We start from the raw sequence: 25,569 nt of genomic DNA, 5'->3' as shown, positions 1-25,569 counted from the left end.
TTTAAGAAGATGTCCTCAAATACTTAGTGCCAATTTAGAAAAAATAAATATTTAAAAACATTAGGAATGGTTAATGATGAATATGTGGATATTGAACTCCACAATGATCTACAACAATCAATGTTCTGCAGGAACATTTTATCATCTAAATGGCTTTTCTTTAGTTACAGACCTGGCATTCTTGTATTTCAATCACTCTATTGCCTACTGCCACTTCTAGGACTACTGCTGATCCTAAAGCAGGTATGTTATCTGTGTGATTGATTATGTGAGTGATGTTATTTTTTCTGATTCTTAGTAAAGGAAGAATTACCATTTGGAGCCAATATTCCTAACACAGAGAGGCAGGCACACTGACCATCAATACGTAAACTGATACAGAATACAGATTGCTTGATGGTACTAGATGACCACTACAAAATATTTGGAATTTCATAATCATATGGCTAATAAATAAAATCATTTTGTGGGGAGTGGCAGCCCTTGGTACCCTCCTAGGAAGTCTATTTTTCATATATTCCCATAAAGATTTTCATAGATGACTAGTGAGATAGTAATGTTAGTGTTACAAGCTCTCTAGTGGGCAGGAAGTTTGTTACTATACTAGGATTGGAGATGGGTGGTAAATATGCCACAGGGGTCATGGATAGCAGTTAAAACTTGACAAGAGATTAAACCCTTCCTCACTTTATACAAAATGGAGAAAAGGAACATTAGGCAGAGTTCCTCTTTAATGTGTAGTTATGCTGTCTTTGTATGTAGGATATTCTTCATTTTCAGCTGTTTTTCATTTCCTAGTGCCTATACCTCTAAATCTCATGACTACAATGAATCGGTTTTGTTAGCTGCTACCTATCACATTGTAACTCTACCATTGCCCACTGCAACTTCTGGGACTGCTGCTGCTCCTGAAGCAGGTATGTTATCTGTTTCATTGGTTATGTGAGTGAAACCCCCAGGCAGTCTCTATCGCCAGATGTTACAGCTAACAATCAGGTTGATAGGTTTCCTTTAAACCCTTACAGTAAAAGCTTTTGACAATTACAAAGTAAGCTCCTGTTATGACTGGTAGTAGGCTACACACAAATTAATTGCTATTTTCACAATCCTACAAAGTCTCAGAAGGCTAATGAAGGCTAATTAGCTCTCTATTTGAATCCTTCAATACACAGTGCATTACAATGAAGCATATCTGATAGAAAAGAAAACTTGCACTGACTTATCCCTTATATATGATATATTTATCCAGTACAGGCTGGACCTTTTAAGTATTCTCCTTGATCTTATCCCCCGTTATAAAGACCCTTTGATACAGTTTCCTGTATAACAGAATGTGTACAAAAACCCACATTACAATATATTTTTTATTATCTGCCTTTCTAATTTTTTAATTTGCAGTTTTTTTTGATTTTTCAAAAGACCCCCTCTCGGAGATGACAAGGCTGGTACACCAGGAACACAGACTGCTATTCCCATAATTTTTAAGGTTTATGGGCCATGACCATAACAAGGTGCAGAGTATTCTTTAGAAAGGAAGTCCAAACATTTGGGAACACCTCTTGAAAAATCATCTTTATGTTTGCCAGAAAGGTATACATACATTAGTAGGTTTAGCCACCACCCACCCTCCTGTAACAGTAGCCTTTAGTAGCATGTGTTGTGTTGTGTTGTAATCCCCTTTCCCATTGACCATTATGATACCAATCTGCTTCTGTGCTTGACCTAGTATGTCAGAAACACAAGTAACTGACAGGGTCACCAGGTATTTCACAGAAAAACAATAAAAGGCAAGTGGTACAGATGACAATTTAGCTAGACACATCAATTCTTTTTTTCTTTTTACACACACATGTAAGCACAAAAGATCATTTTGTATGAATTTTAGTGTTGCTGGTAAACATTAAAATCTACAAAGCAGCATCTTCTTATTCCAGACCATAATAAACAAATATGTGAATTTACCAACAAAGAAACAATCAGTTCTATGTTGGGTTTTTATTCAACTCATGTTAGATATTCAGTGGCTGCTGTCTTAATTTACATTATGCTCTGGTGTGTAAATATATAGAGCAGGCTTTCAGGTTGAAAACCTGCATCCTTTCACTTCCCTCTACTGGTTCATTTTTTTGATAGGTAAACTTAACCTGAATAGCCAAAGTAAAACTAATATGAGGGGAACTTAGGGTGCTTGCTTTGTGCAGCAGGATTTTTAAATCTAATTGTAAAGGGAAAATACAGGGAAGTCGCTTACCTGTCTAAGCTGTTTTGTTGAAAAAATAATTCTCACAGAGCTTAATAGCTCAAGCATTAATTCACACAAATACCTGTATCAATTAGGAAAGGGTTTTATTCTCCTTTCTGACGGCTTTGGGCTGTATACTAATTAAGATAGAGAGCCTGGATATAGATGGCATCTACTACGCTCTAACTTTATAAAATCTATGATGTATGTGTCTTTTGTTTGGCAATGCTTATGATTATACCTTGTTCAATAATAAAGAAAAACAAATACCGGTAATATTCAGCTTTGCTTTCTTTGTGTGTTTTTTAAGGCACATTAATTCCCAGTAAAGTCAAAAAGCAAGCTCATTTATCATGCAAAGGCCTTGATCTTGAAAGCAGTGAAACAATGGGGGCATAAAGCAGTTTTGTTTTTTGCTTTTGTTTTTTTTCAACAGCGTTTTACAATTTTCTAACAACTGCCTACTAAGAACTTTTTAAGCTTTTAATTAATAGGGGTCCAGAGGCAGAAGTCAAGACACAAGTCGTTACCTTTACATAAGATTCTCCTAGAATCAAAAGACTCCCCAGATGTACAATAGCATTTTGAAGAATAACATAAAGTCAGGCAATATTTTGGAGAATTGTTTCTTTAAGTGCTTTCATTATGTGACAGCTTTCCTTTAAAATTGTGATATGGCAGGTTCCTTTTTATGACATGATAATTTTACCCATGGCCTATTCACAGCCCTAAGGCAAAAATCATGCAGCAATTCAAAATTACCAACAATTTTCTATTCCAGAACTTTTCTCTGTAAAACATCCTCTATATATTTATCTACCAACTTCTTACAGCTGGTCTATTAACTTGTAGGGTTTGCAGAAAAACATAAAGGCAGTATATGCAAATTTTTTTCATACAATTTTGCATAGTGTGTATTTTTCAGTCAGAACATGCATTGTTATAATTTGCATAGGTACTATATAAGGGATACTCATAGGATGATTATGTTATTTTGAATACATAATATTTAAATAGGATTATTTTATTTGCTATGAAGAGACTGAGTTTTGGTGAATGAGAAGACAAAACAATCACTAGTAAAGAGCCTTTTAATTCTTGTCCATGCACTGCAAATAGGGTAAAGTGTTTTCACCATATAATTGTGGTCTCAGAATACAATCTAATAAATCTGAAGTCCAGACATATATATAATTTTATTTAAAAAAAATCACAAAAAAAACCTTTCTGCATTATTAAAGAAAATATTTTTTTTTTACAACTGTATGTGTTATACATATTCTGGATTCTGTCTTCATATTAGCTTCATGTGATCCCATGAATATGAGGATCCCGTTCATGTGAGGAGAAGCAGTGTGAGCAAGTCATTGCACAGTCACTGCATTACACCATTTATTATTATTATTATTATTATTATTATTATTATTATTATTATTATTATTAATAATAATAATAATAATAATATATTAATTATTAATAATAATAATTGTAAACAGGATTTATATAGCACCAACATATTACGCAGCATTGTACATTAAATAGGATTTGCAAATGGCAGACAGTGACACTGGAGGAGGAGAGGACCCTGCCCAGAAGAGCTTTGCTCTCAATCTAACAATATGAGCTTGCTGATAGGAAGGTAAACCAGAGTAATGACCTAATCAGGCTGCTAAAGATCTGATATTGTCCAATCAGCAGAATAGGGCAAATCAGTGACCCATCTGTATTGCTAAACTGCAGAAGAGAAATGACAGGTCACTGACCTGGTTGTGATTTTCCACAGGGCAAACTGTGGTTCTCAACCTCTCCCATTCACTTGAATTAGATGGTTGGGACTACCATTGAGCCCACAGCAGAATTCTGCAGCTTACCATGGATCTGATATTGTCTTTGTAAACTCTCTCACAGGCAAATGTGGCATGGTGACAACAGCTGAAAAGAGACCTTTATTACATTTTAAAGCTTATATTGTAGTAACAGGGTTACCGCGTATTTTAAGGATAGATAGAAAAACAGCATTTACACAGTTAATACTGGTCACAGATGAAAGATTTTCTTGTTAATTTCTTGGCTAGTTGGTAGATATTTAATCCATCTTCTGTATTCAGTATCTACTCTGGGTTCCCCTTCCAAGTAGGTATGCCCAGGCAGGTCCTAATTGGAGCCTCACATCGGGCATCCAAATGTTCTCAATAAACTATATGACTCTTATAGGTTTAGTGTTTTTTTGCCGGTATACATTAACAAACATTTCACTAATTTACTAATATACAGAATATCCTTCAGTATCCTCTGTTCTCCATAGAGGTGATGAGAAGTCAACAGATAACATAACTATACCCATAAATTCATGTACAAATGCTCATGCTAATTTAAAAACATCTTTATTATTAGTAATGCTTTGTTTTTAGAACACCCTACCAATAATAGTATTCTATATAATATATCCTTGTAACTGTCCTCATTGTCATTCAGTGGGAATTCAGCTGTGTACAACAGCTGTCATCTATTTCAAGCTGGAAAACCATCATAGGACACGAATGAAGGCCTTCAAGCCTATTTGTCTTCAGCTTATAATGGTATTTTAACATCTCTATCCCAGGTATTCAACAACAATTCACACTTTCAGTCTTCAAAGTACTATCATCTATGCAAACTTCATGACAGCAAGGTTTGGATTATGAAACCAAAACAGTGTGGTCCCTCAAACATTCACACATTCCATCGTGTTTTTTGCACAATCAACATTTGCCTTGTCAAATTCTAAAGCGTCTGTCCTACTTGTGTGGATATACATACTGGTGTATTTTTCCTGACACTTATTAAAACTGAAGGAGTGGCTAGGACAAGCCAATAAAAACATCCTCAGTACAAAACAAGTTCCAATGAATGTGACTAACTACTACTAGATATACAATGGTATGGATGAACAAGAAATGACAACAGATCTCATTTATTTTACTGAAGTGTTTATATGTAAACTGGTTGGTCTGCAATGAGGTTCCTAGGTCAAGTCCTTCTTGTTATAGGGTGTATGGAGATCAGGCTCAAAGTAGAAGAACTTAATCCATTTGCTCAAAGGAAAACATGCTGTTTATTCAATTCATACCATAAGAGCAAAGAGTCCTATGTAGGTCCTCTTATTCTGGGTAGTCTCTTGGGGAACAACTGTAGCCCCTCATCAAATGACTATGTTTGGCAACCTGAGAGTTGCAGCAGTTTAGTTCTCGGATCTGTTTAGGGGAGACAAAAAATGTTCCACAGAATTGCAAATCCAACCCACCCTACTTTTTAAGGATTCCCAGTGAAACCAGTCCCAGTTACATGTTTTGTAAATGACAGGTAGACATGCCAGATTCATCCCAAAACAAATATTTTAGAAACCATAGAGCTACATACCTCCCATCATTCACTTTTCCAGACCCCACTTCCTATTCTACTGCTGCCATGTTACAGGCAACAACACTGTCCTTGTCTCCTGATTGTGCTCCTTGTGTTGTCATCTGTCATAGTGGTTTTTATCGGAGATTACACGTTTCCATTTTAGCACAAAAATATACATATTTTATGTGTATGAATTTGGACAATATGTGGCTGCAAAAATTCTACAACACATCAGCAGAACTGAAATGTAGCAAAAAAAGAAAAAATGAAAACCGCATTTTATTTTCAAAAATTGCACTTGATTACGATATAAAATAGTTTAGCAAATCAAATTATTTTTGGCTACTTAAAGTTCATGACTTCTAAACACTTTTGTCTTATGTTAACCAATCAGTCTCAGTTGTGTGTCATTTTCTCAATAGAGTGATCTGTTATTCTGTCTTCAGGTTGGTTTCATGCACTTGACAATGTTGGCACCAAGGCCAAGCTGGTGTACTGCCAAAGGTAACCAAGCATGATGTGAAAAATCAAACTACTGAGGTTTGTATAATAAAACATGGCAACAAAGTGGCAACAGACAAATTATTTACCATGCTATAATTGTATACAACATTACCCTGCCAATGTTTCATGCTTAACAAACAAAACCAAATAAATAGGAATATGCATGACATTTGGCCACTGTTTTATATTACACAGGAAAAGGTAGTTCAGCTAGGAAACAATGTTATTTGTTACTGTGGAATGGATAATCAAGCCCAACTATGGTATTGCCATAGTTATTTGTGAAAGTGAGAGAGTGGGGTTCTCTATCTTTTTCCTGGAGCCGGACCCCAACTCCTTGCTTGGGATCAGAGGATGGGGATAAAGTATAACTAAAGACATTTTTGGAGGGATTTTTTGGAGGGTCATTCACATCTCAACACAAAAAAGGGACATAGCAAATGCATGTGTTTACATGCTCGTGATTTTTTATGCTGTGCTGGAATTTACTGTGTGTTGAACTGAGCTTCTTAGTGCATCTTGTAGGTTTTTACTGCGATGAGAAAGAAAGTGATGGCAAACTTTATAAGGCATTTTTGCAAACTTCATAACATTGCAGCACATTTTCAGCTTTGAACAGTAAACAAGGTGCCATATAAAACAATTGTTTGTGTAGTGTTCTTGCCTTGAGACTGCATTAGAAATTCTGCCCAATGTAGTTGATGTAAAGCAAGCCTATGGAAATGGATAGACAAGTGAGGGTTTAGAAGGGTTTGAGGTATGTTCCCTATTTAAGAGGTGTCCTGATCAGCAGTGTCACTAAGAAAAAAATTAAGGATAAATCCAAATTTTTGATTTGCCACCAGAACAGGAATATCTTCAAATAGAGAATAAATCTTCCAATAGGGACACTTGTCCCAATGACAAGGGGTTCTCTTACTTCCTGTTGTGCAGACAGAACAGAAATTTTGACTTTATTCTTTCCTTTCAAATAAGTCCTCAATGTCCTTTATTCATTTTTAATTTCCTTCCATTTCTGCTATTTTCCAACATCATTTTTTGAACCGCTGGCTAAAATAATTTATTTGGAGTAATTGCTAAAGTGTTAAATAGAACCAAGACTGTGTTGTTGTCCATGTTACTTTTAAAGAAATTATCTTGTCCTCATTGGCTATTACTGGGTCTGTGATTTACCATGACACCCAATTCCTTCTATATCATGGATTTACCCAGTTTTTATCTCCCAAGATTAGATGCAAATATTGAAAAAACCTTACAGGTAAAATGAAGATAAAGGTGGGAGAAATGTTTCTTCTTAGTAGTTACCAAAACACTAAATATTCCATGAAATGTAATATTTTCACTATAATGCATCATTGGTTGGTAGAGATGCAGGGCTTTCCTTCCGAGCTGCCACTCTGATATCAGTCATATAAATGGTGGGGAAATTCAATAAACAACAGGAGAGTTGTAGTACAGATCCACAGCAAGAATGAGGTATACACAGAAAGTACATAATGCACAGATTCTTAATCAAAGCTTCATCTCAACTAACTACAGTAAGCAGCAGGGCAGTGACACTGTAAATTCTCCTGGGGCTGGCAGTCAGAGTGAGCAATGCCTTACTGATCTGATACAGGTTTACACCTGGGAATCCCTAGACACATTCACATACTAGAAGACTCACTGCTATTTTTCAGGAGAAATTCAAGGCAAAAAGTAAATGCTTTGGCAAAATTAACAATTCTAGATGTACTATGTTATGTAGCAGATCTTCATATCTTCAGTTTAGCTCCACTGAAATCTACCCATATATCTTCAAACCCAACAGAAAAGTTTCTTGTATCCTCTGAAAGTAATTTTCCTTTCTTACTAGGGGCCATTCAGCCTGGAAGAGGACTAAAGCTGCATTACAAAGCAGTGGATCTACAGAGGACAGCACTAGAGATAGGGTAGGTACTGCAGAGAGATGGTTCTATACATAAAAAAGCATGGGAAATGCATTTAAATGGAAAAAAAGATATGTCTGAATTTAGTTTATCCTTATTTCAACTAATGTATTTCTTCCTATTAATTTAGTAAATTGGAGTCAACATTACCTTTCCACTTTCAGGTGTTTGTGTGTCAGCTACCTACCCAAGGGAGTTTCACTGTATGTGCTCAATTGTTTAGCTTTTTCTGCAGCATGTGGCCAAACTCCCTAAGGAGATAAAAGCATCAAGCTACCACTGCTAGATATTTAACATCTCAGACACAAAACTTTAATGCGCCATTAAATGGTCATTTATCGTTTATTGAATGAAAATCTTAGCAGTAAAAGGAATTCAGTTGTAATTGCTGTTGTCTTGTTTTAACTACTTTGTGAATAATCAAATCCTTTATTATATATAAACTTAAATTGCATGATTATGGCTCATGATGGCTACTTGTACATCAATAAAGTACATTTTTGTAATGACAGTAAACCTAAATCCTAAATATAGATCCTTTCTGGTGTTTTAGCTTGCCTGCAAATACCATATTTCATTTTAAGTCAAGCTCTACCGACCACTTTTTTTTTTGTTTGCTGTGGATATGGCTGGAAAAGGTGTGAAAATATGGCTTTTATTTCTGTGTGTATCATTGCAGAGATTACCATTTAGTTCCTACCCTGGTGAACTCGCTGGAAGTGTAAATCTCTCCACTGGTATCACATACCACCTTGATCCTTGACATACAGTGCATCCTTCCTTTTCACCTTTCCACACCACATAATCTAAAATGATTATAAACTTGTAAAAAAAATATACATTCGATTAAAGTTCAGCGCGCCATTGAATTGCTAAATGCAAATGTGGCCCTTGGATACAACGTGTTTAAATGGAAGTATGATATCATGTTTCCAACTATTCCTCTGAACATTTCTCAGATTAACTGAGTTAATGGCATAGAGAGGTTTATGGGATAAACCAATGATAGAGTCACAGGACATTAAAATTACCAGAAGTGTTTTTTTTTTTTTTTTTATAGATTTTACCAGTGATTCATTTTTATTGGAGTAGTGTTAGGCAGAATGATCAGCAGGAGGATTACAGTATTTTTATAGTTAATAGACTTTTTTCTGATATTGTCTTATCGCCTTTGGATACATTTTTATGGTTTCCAGTCTGTTTTGCAGTGGAGAGGGGCATTAGGGGTGATTTTAGACATTGGATGAGGTAATCCTTCTATGGGATTCCCATGAGAAGCCTTCGCCACATCACACATGTCAGTTAAATACAAAAAAGACCAGATTAAAGTAGACTTTACATTTTTTAAAAATAACCAACAGGAGTATTCCTTATTGCAGAAGGAACAAAATGTGTCTCCTCTGCATTAAAATATTGTCTGGTGCCAATATCTTCACTCAGTACTTTTTCAGTTTTGAGATCTTTGGCAATCTTGATTGGCATGGTCGAAATGACATTCGCATGGGAGGTAATATATTCTCTGCAATCAGCTTTGCAAAGATCATACACTTAGCTGCACATGCTTGGATTGGTGTACATTACAGAAAAGACTGTGAACAGGCTGCTAACTTTTTTTTAGGTTTAGTTCCACTTTAAGAGATTTGTACTTTTACATTTCTACCTTTCCAGATATGACATCAGTATGCCGCTCTGTGATCTCCTGGATACCTGTGCCCTCCCCAGTGACTACTATGGGGATGTTGTACTGCAATACACAGCTGCTGGTAGTGCTTTGGGATTACAAGGCTGCAGAATATAGGAGTTATAAAAGTGAGTATCTTTTACATGTTATTCTAATCTGATTACGCTTCTCAATTTTACACCTAAATCCTTATGCACTTAGAATAAATGTTTATTTCCCTAACCTGGGCTTGTTCCTAGAGACAGTGACACCCATCCACTCTAGTATAACAATAGCTTTCTTTATCTGTTACTATGACATTATACATTTCAGTGTCATGTTACCAGCTGTATGTCACAGGCTGTGAGCCACAAACTAACACTTGATCTGTAAAGTTTGAACCGAGAGCTTTACAATTGTAGAAAGAAACCTGGATATAAAACTAATATTTGTTCTAATTTTTTTTTTAGACTGGAAATTCAAATTAACAGTCAGGTGTGAGCGAGCTTCTGACAAACTACAGTGACCAAGTGCAACAAACTATATTTAGGAAGAACAGCCCTGTGCTATGAAAGGAATTCCTTTTGCACTTAAGCTACCAAATTGGGTTTATCTGCCAGCCCTGAGGCAGCACTGAGTACAACAGAGAGACAAAGCTCTTCAGAACATATGTATCAGCAGCACTGAAAGTATCCCTGGCAAGATAAACACTGACAACAGAGTAGAGGACGAGGAAGGGGGTCTTATCCCTGCGGGAACGTGGCCGTAATTGCCCTGTGCTGTCATCTCTTGGGGACAAACTTGTATAAGGTAAGCAAGAACTTTTATGCTGCTAGCAAGAAACTTCTACAGTATATATATATAGTATATAAAGTATATATATATATATATATATATATATATATATATACAAATTAGACAAACTCATTGTAATGTTAGCAATGTTTGTAATAACATAAGGAATATAAAATTGTAGTAATACTAAAAATGGGAAAATGATAGTTCGATGGCAAAGCACTACACAGTTGCAGAGCACATCATATGACTGCAGAGATGATCATAAGCTATTAACCATGTCTGACTAATTAACAGTTTACTATGAACAATTGCGCAATATAATGTCTGAATGCAGCTTTGCAGTAACTTGATTACAATATATATTTGTTTCCATGAGCCTTTCCTACTAAAATATAGCATTTCAGATTTGTTCACTTAGATAATTTTATTGTAAGTTTGTTTACTAAAAGTTTAGAAGTCTGTAGAATTCATTGTACGCAATACCCTGTGATCAGGATTATGCATGAAATATGTTTTAGGTGCAGCGTTATTTCATAATGCTCAGGTAAACACATTCTAGACTTGTATGTATATGAAGTTGGAAGGTCGGTAATACAAAAGATAAAGACGTCTCTGTTTATAATGCTTTTCCTGCAAATAAAATCTTTGTAGAATAAAGGATTCCAGGCACTGGGTAGGATAACTAGGTCAGTTCTTACTTAGGTCGCATGCTCCAAAGTAGTTCAGCTTCTGAAAAATACAATTATGTTAACTATTTCCTGTATACTTGAAATTAAATTTAACAGAATTTAGTTCAATTTGAGTCAAGTTAAAAAAAAGATACAGTACATCTCTGTAATACATGCAGGAGTCTATTTAAAAAAAGCAGTGAATCTGACTTTCACTAAAGCATTCCCTAGTGAAGAATTGATTACTGCCATGAAACACATGGACCTTGAAGATTCTATGCCAGGCATTGTTTCAGTGAATGCCAAATTCACTGCTTTTAAAGAACAATCAGTTATGTGTGAATACCTGTTGATTTGTTTGAAATGTAAACAGATCAACCCAGTTGTGTTCTGACAATATGCAGCATTTGTGTGGACTGAGTTGTAATAGGCCTGCCCAATGTCTTTTGCTAAACTACTCAACCACTCCCACAGGGCAGAACACAGGACAACTTTACCTTTTTGACAGGATTAATACTTTTTTGCACTTATTTACATATATAACAAAATGCTTTCAATGATATAATAAACAGACCAAGTAGGAACAAATACCATAAGCTAATTGATAACGTTTATATATACTTTAAGTTGTAAAAAATGTGACAGTCTTGCAGACAAGTGATCAGGACTATCGATTGTCATGGAAGCAAAAGCAGACTACTGTTTGATGCAGTTTACAGTGGATTGCCTACCTGGTACTAACATAATATAATATAATAATAATATAATAATACTAATAATAATATTAATAATAATAATAATAATACTGTATAGAATTGTGACAATGTTATACATATATAGAGGTTCTCTAGGGAGTGATAAGTGTTTACAACCATCTGATGGTTATCAAACAAAGGTATAATGCAACATTTTGCTAAATATCTGATCCTAGTGGTCCAGGTATATAGAAGGTAAGGCAGGCACCTTTACCATATCCTGTAGCACTCAGACATTTGCTTTTCTGTGGCCAAGCTTAAAGGACAAGTGCATGCTTAGGAAATGTGTCAATCTATAGAACCCCCCCCCCCCACACACACACACACACACACACACCTTCTCACTGCACTTTTATCATACGGAGTAATCACCTATGCACGTTTTTATGAACTAAAAAGGCCTCTGTTAACTTCAATGGAAAGCCTAAGAATGAGCCATATAGGTAAACATATTCTATGGCCAAAGTGCTGGAAAAGCACTTATGCTTTAAATAGAATCAAGTGGTCCAATGTAATGCAGCATTCCCCAGTTGCGTATACCTATCCCTTTTCACTTCTCTGTCACTCTATTCAACCACCCAAAGCCAAGGACACATGTCCTGTGTAAGCTTCAAGGCACTAGAGTCATATATATCCTAGAGCTTTAGATGCCTTGTGTGACGGTTTTTACCAGCTCATCAAGGTCACATGAAGTGATTAACATGCTTCTCCATATCAAATGGTATTTCTTTTGACTTTTCTCATGGAAGTTGCAAGGACTGAAAAAAAGCTGAGGATATGGCGGAAATTGGTGGGGAATTAACCAAACTTGTAACCTTACCTTGAATGTCAAAAGCACTGATTTGCTTTAGGGAGCCATACAGTTAATTATAAAAGTAAGCAAACGCCAAAACCAAATAATCAATAAAGAAATTTGTTTTCAGCAGATTTAACCATAAGGTTAAAGATCCAGTCCACCTAAAAATAGTATATTAGTTTTGTGATAGATGATCAGCAAATGATGGAAAGGTAAACCACCGTTTTTTTCCCTCTAAAATCCAATGTGGAGTATTCTGTTATTTGAGTTCCTTGGTATGAATGTCTACTGTGATCTAAATGAAATGATATGCCCTTCCTTCCAGAACATTTATTTATTTTTTGTTATGATGAATTAACAGCAGGTTGGTGGAATACCTCAATACCACAACCTCTTGGAAACAAACAGAATAGGAATTCTGATGAGGATATATTGAAATCTTATTATTAATATTATTGAGTATTAACAACATGTAGGAAGGCAAAGGCTGACTTAGCCAACCAGGCTTCTTCTAAAACTAACACATCACTTTTTGGTGGACTGACTTTTTCAAGTTGCAGTCCTTATGTGTGAAACATGAGGAAGGGATTCATAGTCAAAGATTTTCAGCACCAATTAGTCTGTAGGTATACAATAAAGATCTGACATTTTTACTCTGAATGATCTTTCCCACCAAGATCAGTCAACTGGGGTTTCTGTTGCACATGAACATGAGATTGTTGCCTGACACAGCTGAAACGGGCTAAACTAAATATTTATTACCCGGTTTATAGGACTGGCTTGAGTATAAATTATGATATTATTTTCCAGTGTGCTCCTGAGAAACATTATTCCAAATAAAGTCTAATATTGAACCAGGCTGATAAGTATACTATTGTGTTTATTACATCAACCATGCCAACTACATTAAGATTCTCTTGGTAGTACACATGTAAAGGACTTTAGAGATAAACAGTAAGTGCTTCACCCGGTTTCTCTGTTGCTTTTTTTCACCTGTATTTTTTAGAATGAGACTGATTTATGAAAGCTATCCAAGGCTGGAGAGGATACACGTTCATCAGTGAAACTGAGTGATCTAACAAACCTGGAATGGATCTGGCCCAGGATTGAAAACATTTGCTAACAAATAGCATTACTTTTTAAAAACCCATTCCAGGTTTGCTAGATCACCCAGCTTCACTAATGAACGTGTATCCTCTCTAGCCTTGAAGAGCTTTTATGAATCAGGCCAAATGTGTCATAAGGTAAAATCAGGGATGCTGATGAAATGATAACATGTTATTGTCCATAATACCAAGTAGTACATAATTCCTAAATAGCTTATGTAACACCTTTCAGCAAAGGCTTTATGCTATAGAGACAATTGATCCAAGCCAAGTGTTCCACCTCTGACAACCATTGGACCAGATGGGTTGTCACCAAGTGAGCATATATGCGCATGCTGCCACTGAGCAATCATTTGCTTGGCGGCAGGGGCAAACATTGCTGACTTCATTTCAAAGATATCAACCCTCTGGCTTAACTACTTTTGCAGTCATTGATCCAGAACAAAGTAAAAGAGTAAAAACCGAAGGCCTGATCTACATTGTTTTTTAGACTAGGTAAACCCAAGGTTTTAGGTTACTAATGCAGTCTCCATGTTTCTTTAAGAAAGGTTTCCTTTATATAACACTACTTAGTGTTTGACCTACGTTTAAACTTGGATAGCTTGGTCTTACAATCACCACTTGGAACCATGTGAAGCCATGGAAATCTTAAAATCTGACTTCCTGATCTGACATATTAGGAAACAAAGCATGGACAGCCCTGATACTGGAATTATGTTTTATATAAGTATTCTTGTGTCACCCCCATAGCAAATCCCCCTAAAGTTTTATTCTCACCTGTCCACAATGTTGTAAGACCTGTACCGTGGTTCACAGGGAACTGTAGGAGCATTAAATTGATCAAACCTTGGAATGCATGATGGATAGCCAGGATAATAAACAGGATTTTTTTATGCATGCACCAATAAAGTCTGCTCTGGCTGGAACATTAACTCAGATCATACAAATGTGTAGATAGGTGAGTATGAAACTATGGGAGGGATGCTGGGGAGGAGGAGGTTATGTAATTTTCAATTACAAATGTATATTGTTATAATGGTTTCAATGGGAGGTAATATCCTTCAGTAAATTTGAATGCAGGTTGTTTGTGCTGAGTAGCTTGTGCTGTGGCCTGAATATGTTTATTTGACATGATTTCTCTTTAGAAAGTCATTGCCTTTGTCAGCATTGTTGGCATAAGTAAACTGAGGCGTATAAATTTTCCATAAAGATAATGTCTAAATAAAGTAGAACAGGTGACAGCCAGGTTTACTGTCCTAATCAAATAGAAAACACAAAAATGAAAGCTGAAAACAAACTCATTGTTAATTAGTCCTGACTGCTAAGCAATGCTTTGCCTCATATCGCATTACATGTCCAATAATTCCTTTCTCATCTTCACCATTGACCTATACAAAAGACAATTTTGACAAAAGTCAGGACTGGTTTGTTTTTTTAAATGGTGATGACGTAGAACAGATAGGAGGTTAAGATAAATACAGTCATTTTAAAATGCTAACAGTTTGCATGGGCAATGGCAAGCATCCCCTTACAGCTGACACTGAGCAGTTGCCATGTTTGTTCAAATGGAACATTTTGTTGCCAACAAATATCTAAATGTATCAAGTGATGAATGCAGTGTACATTATTTGCTGGATCCAGTTTCCCACACAGGGGACTCTAGGGGCATTTTGTTCAGTCATTGCTATAAAAAGACTAAGGATTAGCAGGGATTCTTCAGTGTTCAGACTATCTGGGGAGTTTTACAAACTCTATTGAGCATTTGAGATTTTAGGGCTCTGGAATAAAATTGAACCAATTAAAGCTGGAGATTGGGGAACTGATTCAAGCAAATATAACCTCTAAATTTGTGATATTTAGATTGCTAAAGCACAACAATTACCAGTTTTGGTGTTTTAACCGTTTTCCTAGTTTTTTGCATCTCGGTGCTGCTCATTATTTCCAGCCTTCTTCAACCTCTTCTTGTCTGCATGTTCTCCTGCATCAGCTCCATATCATTGCTTTGATCTGGCTTCCTGGTATTGACAATGCCGGACTATGGTATTGGACTATAGTATTGCACTATAGTATAGTTTACAATATTGCAATGTACTTTGACAAGGCCATTCTCGGCCTTCAAGAGCACATATTGCAGGAAGGCAATGCAAAACAACTACACAGTTGTTACTAGTAAATCCCAAAGAGATTTCACAGAAATGTGCTTGGTCATCCTAAAGAGTACCTATAATTAAAATATTTGCTTGGCTGTATAGTCGAGACTTAATAACACAGTATGCTGTTACAAAGCAATCAGTAAAAATGTACCTTTAGCAGGATTAGACCGATGGTGTCATCAAAAGTCATGACCTAGCAACAGAGATAGCTTGCTTTTCTAATATGTGTTATGAAGTATGGTGGAGACAATGGGAACTTGGATCTTAGCAAAACAGCAGAAGCAGAATGCCTACTGCAAGTGCTATATTATTAATGACAGAATTGTAGTAGTAATTTGCTTTTATCTGGGTTAAGCTTTCTTTATTTTAGTACTTTAAAATTTAGTCATATTAGATATCACCTTGTGGTCAACACATGCCAAATTTCTGAGTACTAACATTTTAAAATTAGTAAATATACGTGCACATGTAAAATATGTGCAACAATGAAAGGTATGTGACACTGATAATAATTAGGAATGGACCAGTTCATGTAATATAGTGATATAAGGCACTTGATTAGGCATGAGACACTGTGGTATGACACTGTGTATAATAAAACATGTATTAAAGTAGCAAGAGTCACTAAAGCAAAAAAAGGAAGCAGACACTGCATTTAGTTGAGGTGTAATGCAGTGCATCTAACATGCATGAATTGTCGCTATGTGAAATTTATTGTATAGATAAACTTAACTAAGTTAGTAGAAAAATCCGATCGACTTACTGATCCTTTTATAAGACAGTAGTGTGTTAAGGGAATGCACCAAACTAGAGCATCTCTTTATCCGAGCAAGAAACTTGATCACACAGCTCCACATCCTGCTGAACCAAACAAAGACATATTTTTCAGTCCGTATGACCCTTTCATTCCAGTTTTAAAGAGGAGGGAAAAAGTATTGCCATATCAGGAATAATCTATAATATATTAAAGGTGGTACTTTAACATTAATAAACAAAAGGTCTTTTATTATAGACCAATATTTTCCTTTAAAATCAGAGGTTTTTTTTATTGTGGCCAAGATGTGACCATTTAAACATTTATCCTCTGTTTCTGTTCAACTCAACATTTTGGATTTTTCTTTGGTTGGTGTTAATGATTTCTTGAGATTACATAAAGCGAATCTTCTAAACATGAAAAGAGAGAGCAATTAAAAAAAACATTACAAGAGTAAGAATAAAAAAGGAGTACTTATCACCAGGACTAGATTTTTCATCACTGTATCCTGTAGGCCTACAGCTTTTGAAACCCTGCTGGAATCACTTCTTTTTTCCTGTTCCTGAGTCAGGTTATGAATATTGTAACATTTATAGGCATGATGATGAAACAGTGATACATTGGGTAGCAAACTAGTGATAGATCTCTGAGGATGGACAGCCAACCAGGTTGGTGCTGTTTATGAAACATAATCATAAAACCTCAGATTACAGCTGGAGCAAAATGTTAGTGATCATACAATTCCAGAAACAAAACAGAAGCATTTATACAAAAACACAGTGTATAACCATTTACCTGAGGTTAAAAAGGAAAGTTGGCACCTGCCACTGATAGTTTTAGGCACATCCCTAAGTAAATGTTAAATACTATTTTAGGCAAAGTTAGATAATCAGTGTTCTAATTACAGTATATTTAGCCATGTACGCTAAACTGAACTGAGACGGACACTGAGCTGCTAATTCTGCGTGGGCACACTGTGGTAGCTGGCTTGCTTTTGCATATATCATCTATCAGTCATGCCTGGATTTTTTTCTTAATAGCTGATTATTTTAAACTTGCGACCACTAAACTCTTTTAATTTAGTAATGAGCAGATCTTGCGGTTAAACTAATTTTATTGGGCCTTTTTTAAAGGGATAACATTTTGCTTCTATCACAATCATTTTATTGATCCAGTGCCTATTAAAATCAAGTTTGTAATCCATTTTCTTATTATTTATTTCCTGTGGCTACAAGTTATAAGTAATACAATATTTTAAAAAGATGTACACTAGTTTATAGTCCAACTGAACTTGTTTAAAATAATATAACCATATTTCAAGTGCACTAAAACAAATACCATGGAATTTCTTTAGAAAGTAGCACCAACCTAAGAAAAGAATGTCACCTGCAAGTATGTTGTAGAGAAAGGCCAGGCTCTCTGTGTGGAAGCAGTGGTCTCTATACAAAAGTCTGACATGTCTACTTTGGTGTAAGACCTATGGTGTTGCATTGAGCAAAGCTCTTGTTCCCTGTTGATTGGAAGGCTCTAGATCTAGAGCAGCAGGAGGTGCTAACATTGCATAACAAACCTTGCTCCCATACGGAATACAGGAATTTTTTCTAGCAGCATGTTGGCATGGCACAATTTTTTCTGCTTAAACTGTGTGCTGCCTGTTAAAGTAAATGAACAATTAACACACAAACTTTTTTTTTTAATTTATTTAAAATGTACTAAAACTATGGCTACTTATGACTCTAACAACTTCCCTTACTCTACTTAGTTGTATTTTATCTTCCTGCTTGTGGCCAATATCATTAGATATAAAAATTCTAAAACATCTTTTGTACTACTTTTTGCAGTAATTTTTTTTAATTTAAATTATAGTGGAATTTTTTAGTTAGCCTTATGACATAAAGATGCTGGGTAAAAAAAGAAAATTGGCACAAAACTACTACAAAAATTGTTTTAGAGTTTTGTTCAACATTCATAAAATATAAAAATTATTATTGGCAGTAACCCAGTTTGTGCTTAATTTATTTTAACCTTTTAATAAATTAATCCCAAAGTGTTGACATATAAGTAGGAGAAATTATGCTTTTTACCATGACTCACGTAACCTTGTGGTCTTGACTCAAGACTAAACACCTGGAATTGCTGCTTCCATGGATATGTAGTAAATGTAAGTGGTATACATTCTCACTTAATTATTAAACGTTGGTGCTCAGGTGTCCCTACTCCAACATGAAATTGGTGGGAGTATCCAGGCAACTGTGAAAGTGAGATGGTTATTGTATTGTAAGCAATAAAGTGAATCAGCATTAAACAGATACATATAATTTAATTGTTTTACCTTTGCAGGAAGGAGAACTCAGCTTTTAAAATGTCTAAACAGCCGGCATCCAATGTCAGATCCTTACAGGTATGTTTTAATTAAGTGGGATATAAATAAATTTCTCTTGGACTTAAGTACTGAAAATGTTTGTAATGTACAAATGAGAGCTTTATTACAGACTGCATGTAAGTAGTGAAAATTGGCTGTTGGTATGCACAAACATATTATGTGCTTAGCTGTGTTTTATTCATCATGGACTGCTGCCTTTTAATAGAACTTTTTATTCAAAATTTTAGCAGTACTATACATAAGAAAGTAGTAGTAGACAGAATGCCACACAACATAAAAAAAAAAAAAAAAAAACATTTAAGCTAGACAATATTCACACAATACCTTCACCCATAAAAACATGGTACCAGACTGTCTTTTGGAGGATCTGTCCTTCTTTCCTCCGCATTTGTCCCTTCTGTGGTCTCATGTATTGACTATTTAAGTTTTGGATTTAGAATGGGAAAGGGTTGGACGCTATGTCAAATATTTATTGCTGTCTGTGTTCCCATTAGGGAGATTTAGTCTTCCCATTGTACTAGTGACAAACTAAATACATTTAGTTATTTTAATTTAAAAAAAAAAAAACTTTATTGAAACATCCAAATCATTGTATTTGCTGTTGTTTAAAAGCCATTTGCATGTACAATGTGGAAGTTTAATACACACTTGGAACGGACCTTGAAGATTTTGTACTGTACAGGATTTGTAAAAGCTCTCCAGGACTGGAAAATATAGAATATCATGGGAGAACCAGGGTGATCCAGCAACCCTGGAATGGATCAGGATCAGGATTTTAAACATTTGACAACTAATAGCAAATAATTTTTAGGAAATCCATTTCAGGCTTGCTGGATCACACAGGTTCTACTAGTCTATCTTCTCAAGTCCTAGAGAGCTTTAGTAAAGCAGGCTGTATGTGTGTATATGAAAATAGTCATCTGTCATGTAAAGCATTGCTACTCATGTTCTGGGTCAGCCCATGTTTACACTCAGTCACACACAACACACTCAGCTACAATTTCCTATATACACACACGTATGGACCTATCCACTAACTCTCACACTCTCTTTTTCATTCTTAGTATTCTCTTTCTTATTCTTAATTACATTCAAAACATTTACACAATAATCCAGAGGGGCCAATCAGTATTTTCCTTTTATGATTGTCTCTAAAACGATGTGTAAAACGATGCTTGCTGTAACTTGTATTTGTCTTTGTAATCACAAATCTTTACATAAGCTGAAAATCTCTGTATAAATGAGCACACAGTTTAAAAGCAATGTTAATTTGCAGCTGGATTGACATTGTACAGCATAACTGTTTTCACATTGCTATACTAAATAAGCATTCAGCTCATCCCTTTCCTTACAATCATCCTGGATAAAAAGCTAAGTGACAACATATCCTAAAATAGCCCTTTCCTAATAGTTTTTCATATTTGCTGCTTGTACTCTGTATTTGAATTGGGACCCACATTGCTCATAACAGAAAGATTATCCTTGCTAATTGTAGCACAGTTGCCAATCATTTTTATTTCCCCTAGGAAAGCCAAGAGATGGCAATAAAAAAACTGCAAAAGTTATCTTAAGCCAGTCTTAACTCTGGGTATTTCTGTGCTTCATTTTATAATAGATTTAAAGTGTCTGTCATCTGCTGGCTGGAAGAAGTATGTGATGCATTTATAAACAGGACACAGACCATTGGAAAAGCACATTTTTTTATTTTATTTAGGTAACCCCTCCAGAGTTATACCTGGAAATATAGTAAATATTAATAGTTAAAAACCAATGGGGTTTTAAAAAAGAAAAAATAAACCAGCCTAATAACACCTTCCTGGCTACTTATAATACTTATAGGTAGACATTTGTGAAATATTGAAGAGGATTATCAGCACTTCCATTTCTTGAAGCCTGTTCCCACTTTGATAAATCTGGCATTATTAGAGAACACAAAAGAGGAGAACAAATTGTTTTCTCCATAAATAGTGCCATTGTATTTCAAACAAAATGATTACTTTAAAAGTAAAAGAAATGAAGAATACATTTGGATTTTTTCACATATATTTTAAAACATCTACATAATTGCTGCTGAATTTGACAGCTTCTGTCTCTTTTCCCTGGAAACACATATAATGTGCACAGAGGTCAGAGGACTGGTTGGCATTTGCAGCCTGTACTGGGATAGGGAGGGAGAAGGAAGTCAGTGGAGATCCTTGAAATTTCAGGTTTTCCCACAACTTTTCTCTGCATCTCCCTATAAAGGTGACAAGCCAAAACAGTGGTGCAGTATGCAGTAGGAGAGTTGCTATGTAGTAGAGAAGATGTCGGCTACCCGATAGGTGTGGAGTTTGGATTTTTGGGGTTTAGTGTCGGGGTGCTGGAAGGCAGAAGAGTTCAGAGTCAGGGGCACAGTGCTAGGGGTCCCAGATGGTTGGGAAGATTTACATTAGGGTGCAGAATCTGGAATGCTGGGGTACTGTCTTTGCAGTACTGAGATAAAGCCAGAGTCAGAGTCAGTGGAGGCCTGAATGCAAAAAAATCTTTTGAATTTTAAGCCTACATTGCAAGGGTTTGTAGTTTTTTTTTTGATTGGCTCTTCAATGCACAAGTACATTAAGTACCAATGGACCCACACAACAGTGCACCGCATATACCTTGCATCAAGGTGCACTGTATTGGGAAAAAACGGGGCAGGTATTTTTTTTGTCACCTATCTCCATGCATGGCAGTTTGTTCTTTCATGTGTTTTTATGAAGAAGTTTAGCATTTATTAGGTTAAAGCTTATATTAAGAGAATAATCATGCAATATATCATCATTATTCTAAAATAATTGCACAAGGAAATGTACCAACAGCATTTTCTAAGCATTTCCTTACTTTTTTCAGTGTACTAATTTAATCCTCAGGATAACAATAACTAACCTGTGGGACAAAGAGGGGAAAGCTAGTGGGACCTAGAAATATGTTGGCTCAAGCAGTTGTATCAGTACACGTTTGGCATTTTGATGGCATCAGTTTGAAATGCAGCTATGATTGGGAGTTCATTGACATGTACAGCTGACCTGCAGTTTAAGTTCCTTCTCATCTGCATTTTACCTGCTTCAAGGGAGTTTTGGATTCCCATAGACTTGTATGAAAATGCAACATCCACTGCAAGCAAAAGTCCACCATCATAGGCTCTTGTTACACCCTTACATAACTGCAATCTTTGTAACCACATATAAAGTGACCCTGACATCAGATGTTTATTTTCATCTAAGAGGTCACCTGCAAAACAAGTGTTACTTTTTGTATATTTCTGGTGCCCAAATAATACTGTTGCTGCAAGAATTCTACAATTTTGAGTATGTAGAATACTTGAATATTTCAGGCCACTGGTTTCTCCCTATTTCACACAGCAACACATACGGTGTTTTTTCTTCTTCTCTCCCTAGACTTCTAGACTTCTCTCTAGACCTGGGAGTAAAAAATCCTTGCTCTACTTTCATTCCCTGCAGTTCCTACCTTGGAGTTGTATTTCAATACAGGTCATATAGGCTGGTAGAAGGAACCACTGCAGCTCACGAGGGAAACAAGTATTCATCCAAAGGTTGATTACATACCCTGGCTGTGAAGAAGAAAAGCAGTGGCTATTCAATAGATGGGCTGCTGGAAGGGGGAATAAATAAATGCTTCTTTTGAAGATGACCTTTTGGCTACAAGTGACCTTGTGGTGAGGGAGTCGCTTTGATTGATAGTAACTTTCTAATTGTTTTTTCAAATTTATGCTACTTAATATTATTATTATTATTATTATTAATAATAATAATAATAATAATAATAATAAAAACAGGATTTATATAGTGCCAACATATTGCGCAGCGCTGTACATTAAATAGGGGTTGCAAATGACAAATACAGACAGTGACACAGGAGGAGAGGACCCTGCCCCAAAGAGCTTACAATCTATATATCATTTTTACATTTTTTCAGAACATACGATCTTTCTCTTTGGTATTTTAACAAATACCTTGCTTGTATTTTTTTTTTTTTTTGGAGCAGACAAATGAACAAACTGTGAATGTGAACAAAGATGCTTTTATTGTTTTAAAAGTTTATTTGAAACAGAGAATATATCATGGAATACACCTAATCCATACCTTTAAATTGAATTTAATATTTATAAAGGAACTTCTAGTAAACAGTCAAATACAATGCATATTTACATATATGTTAACCACTTTGTTTAAAAAAAAGTTTCTAGTTTAGTTCAACCAGTCTCAAGATGTAGCGTATGATCATTTTTACAACCTCCCAGTTTAGCTCTACTGCTATCTGGATCACCAATCAGCTAAATAAATAGAGGCAATGATGCCAATTCATTGGTAATTGTTATTTACTACTGTTTTCAGGTAAACAGAAAATGCATACTTACTATAAGTAAACCATGTGTTTTACATTTTGTTCCCTTATATAAAAATGTACTGTTTTCAGTTTTCTGGTTGTTGACCAGGATCTGGGCTCCAATGAAGATGAAGAATTAAATTGGCATAGTGGTAGACTGCAGCCCAAGAACGCTATACACAGGAAAGAGTATAAAGATTTCAATGTGTGACTTAACATGCACTGCATGGGCTGAAATGGGAAGCATATTAAAGTGAACCTGTGGCCAGGCTTTAGACAATAAAGTGCTTACATATGCTTAACAAACACTAAATGTGCTTCTGAACAAGCCTTTACAGTAGCTACATTGATTAGTCAATGCTCAATGTACAGAACATTGCAGGCATTTTGCTATTGAAAAAGTGAGTACCATACTTCCCTGTGATCACAGTGATAAATCAATATGGAGATACAAAAACAATTCTGTAATCTAAGGTTGTAGGCTGCAGGCAGGCCCGGGATAAGGGTAGTTTAAAGGTACATGATCATTTCTTTATATTTATTCTAGAGTATAATTATATATGTAGTAATTACACTGTTTTTAGAAGTACTGATGTGTTACATTGTTCACCAGGCTAATCTGAATATCCCTATGGGAGCATTCCGACCTGGTGCTGGACAGCCCCCTAAGAGAAGAGAAATTATACCTGAAGCAGAACAGGTAAGACTGTAAAGCAGATAAACCTGTTTGTTAGATTAAAGCTGTATTTCTGCTTATGTTTAAAATGTTATACACTGGAAATTATTTTTTATAATTTATCTGTATTTTATTGCTAAGTTTTTAGACTTTTGTAAATCAAACAAAAATCTAGTTTCTCCTCTTTAAGCTATAGCATTTCACTATAGCTTGTAGTCAGTGTGATTTAGAATGTTCACTATTAACCTGTAAACCTAGCTAGTTTGTATCTCAAGGAACTATTCAGCATACAAGAACATGTACCGTGCCAAATGAAATACTGTGTCCCTTGCATGCCCCTAATGTGAATATAAGTTAGAGCTATAAATTTACTTATAGCCCATTTTGAAGCAGGGAAGAAGGGATAAAATGTCAGTTATATTTTGCTGTTGAGATTTTTTTCTATTTCCTGACCTGGAGAAACATTAAGTGAGGGGAAATTTAAAGAAAAGTGAGAGAAAATTCCTTCTGTGCATAAGAAACAGGAGTCGCCATTGGACGATTTCTCTTTCCTTTTTTTTCTGGTGACATTGCAGAATATTTAGCTTTCCCCCTTTCGGTTTTGTTTGTATGCTCATCAGGACACGAAGGTACATCTATTTAGCAATAGCAATAAAAATAGACAGGGGTTTTAATCTTGCCCTTTACTTTACCTGAAACTAAAAATATTTTAAAAATACATATACTTTAAACCTCACATGCCTAAGCTAAGTCTATTAGAAATATAATTGCAACTTTGCCGGGGTTATTACACAGAACCCCTTAATCAAAGGAGGTGTAAGGTAGGAAATATGATGATTAACTGCAAACAACAATAATCTGCACATTTGGGAAGTTTATAGACTAAGGGCAACATTTGCCTTTTGGATATATGTTATTCATCTGGATACCAGATTACATTTTTGAAAGCAAATTGATAATGGAAAACATTTTTAAGGATAATTGCAAGCTATTTGCACTTCATTAAATATCACTGGAACTGGATAACTTTTCAGAATTTTAATTCTTTGTTGGTTAGCTGGGTAATGGGTAAAATGTATTTTATAATCACACCATCGGGTAAATGTGGAGAATCAAGGTCAACAAACTTTGGTAATCCTATATACACTATCGTACTGCATACACCTCTATATGTATGGCTGGGGCCCAGATTGATTTCTCCTTTGCTGCCTGATGCACAGTGTAGAGGTCGGGCCTTAACATCATTCCTTACAGTGCAAAACTCATAGACTTGAACTTCAACATTCAGACAGATAAATGTTGGGCTGGGGAGGAGTTCAGATGAACAGTGGGACTTAAGACGAGGCTGCAGGGGATCGGTCTAAAGCAGTGCTCGCCAACCTTTTGGGTCCCACAGA

At 35.6% G+C, this 25,569-nt stretch overlaps 1 protein-coding gene across 1 annotated transcript in view; it reads left to right on the top strand.

The window, feature by feature from the left end:
- The first annotated feature begins 10,212 nt into the window (after positions 1 to 10,212).
- The window catches only part of SMPX (small muscle protein X-linked), a 32,161-nt gene continuing 16,804 nt past the window's right edge, over positions 10,213 to 25,569 (top strand). The window contains exons 1-3 of the mRNA XM_072428288.1: positions 10,213 to 10,528; positions 19,089 to 19,149; positions 24,110 to 24,196. Of these exons, the coding sequence (XP_072284389.1) occupies positions 19,111 to 19,149; positions 24,110 to 24,196 (126 nt within the window). The 5' untranslated portion in view covers positions 10,213 to 10,528; positions 19,089 to 19,110. The remainder of the gene's footprint in view (positions 10,529 to 19,088; positions 19,150 to 24,109; positions 24,197 to 25,569) is intronic.

Source organism: Pyxicephalus adspersus, chromosome 1 (assembly GCF_032062135.1).
Source record: "Pyxicephalus adspersus chromosome 1, UCB_Pads_2.0, whole genome shotgun sequence".
Classification (NCBI taxonomy): Eukaryota; Metazoa; Chordata; class Amphibia; order Anura; family Pyxicephalidae; genus Pyxicephalus; species Pyxicephalus adspersus.
The sequence above is the reverse complement of the archived record's forward strand: the minus strand, read 5'-3'. Positions and strand labels throughout refer to the sequence as shown.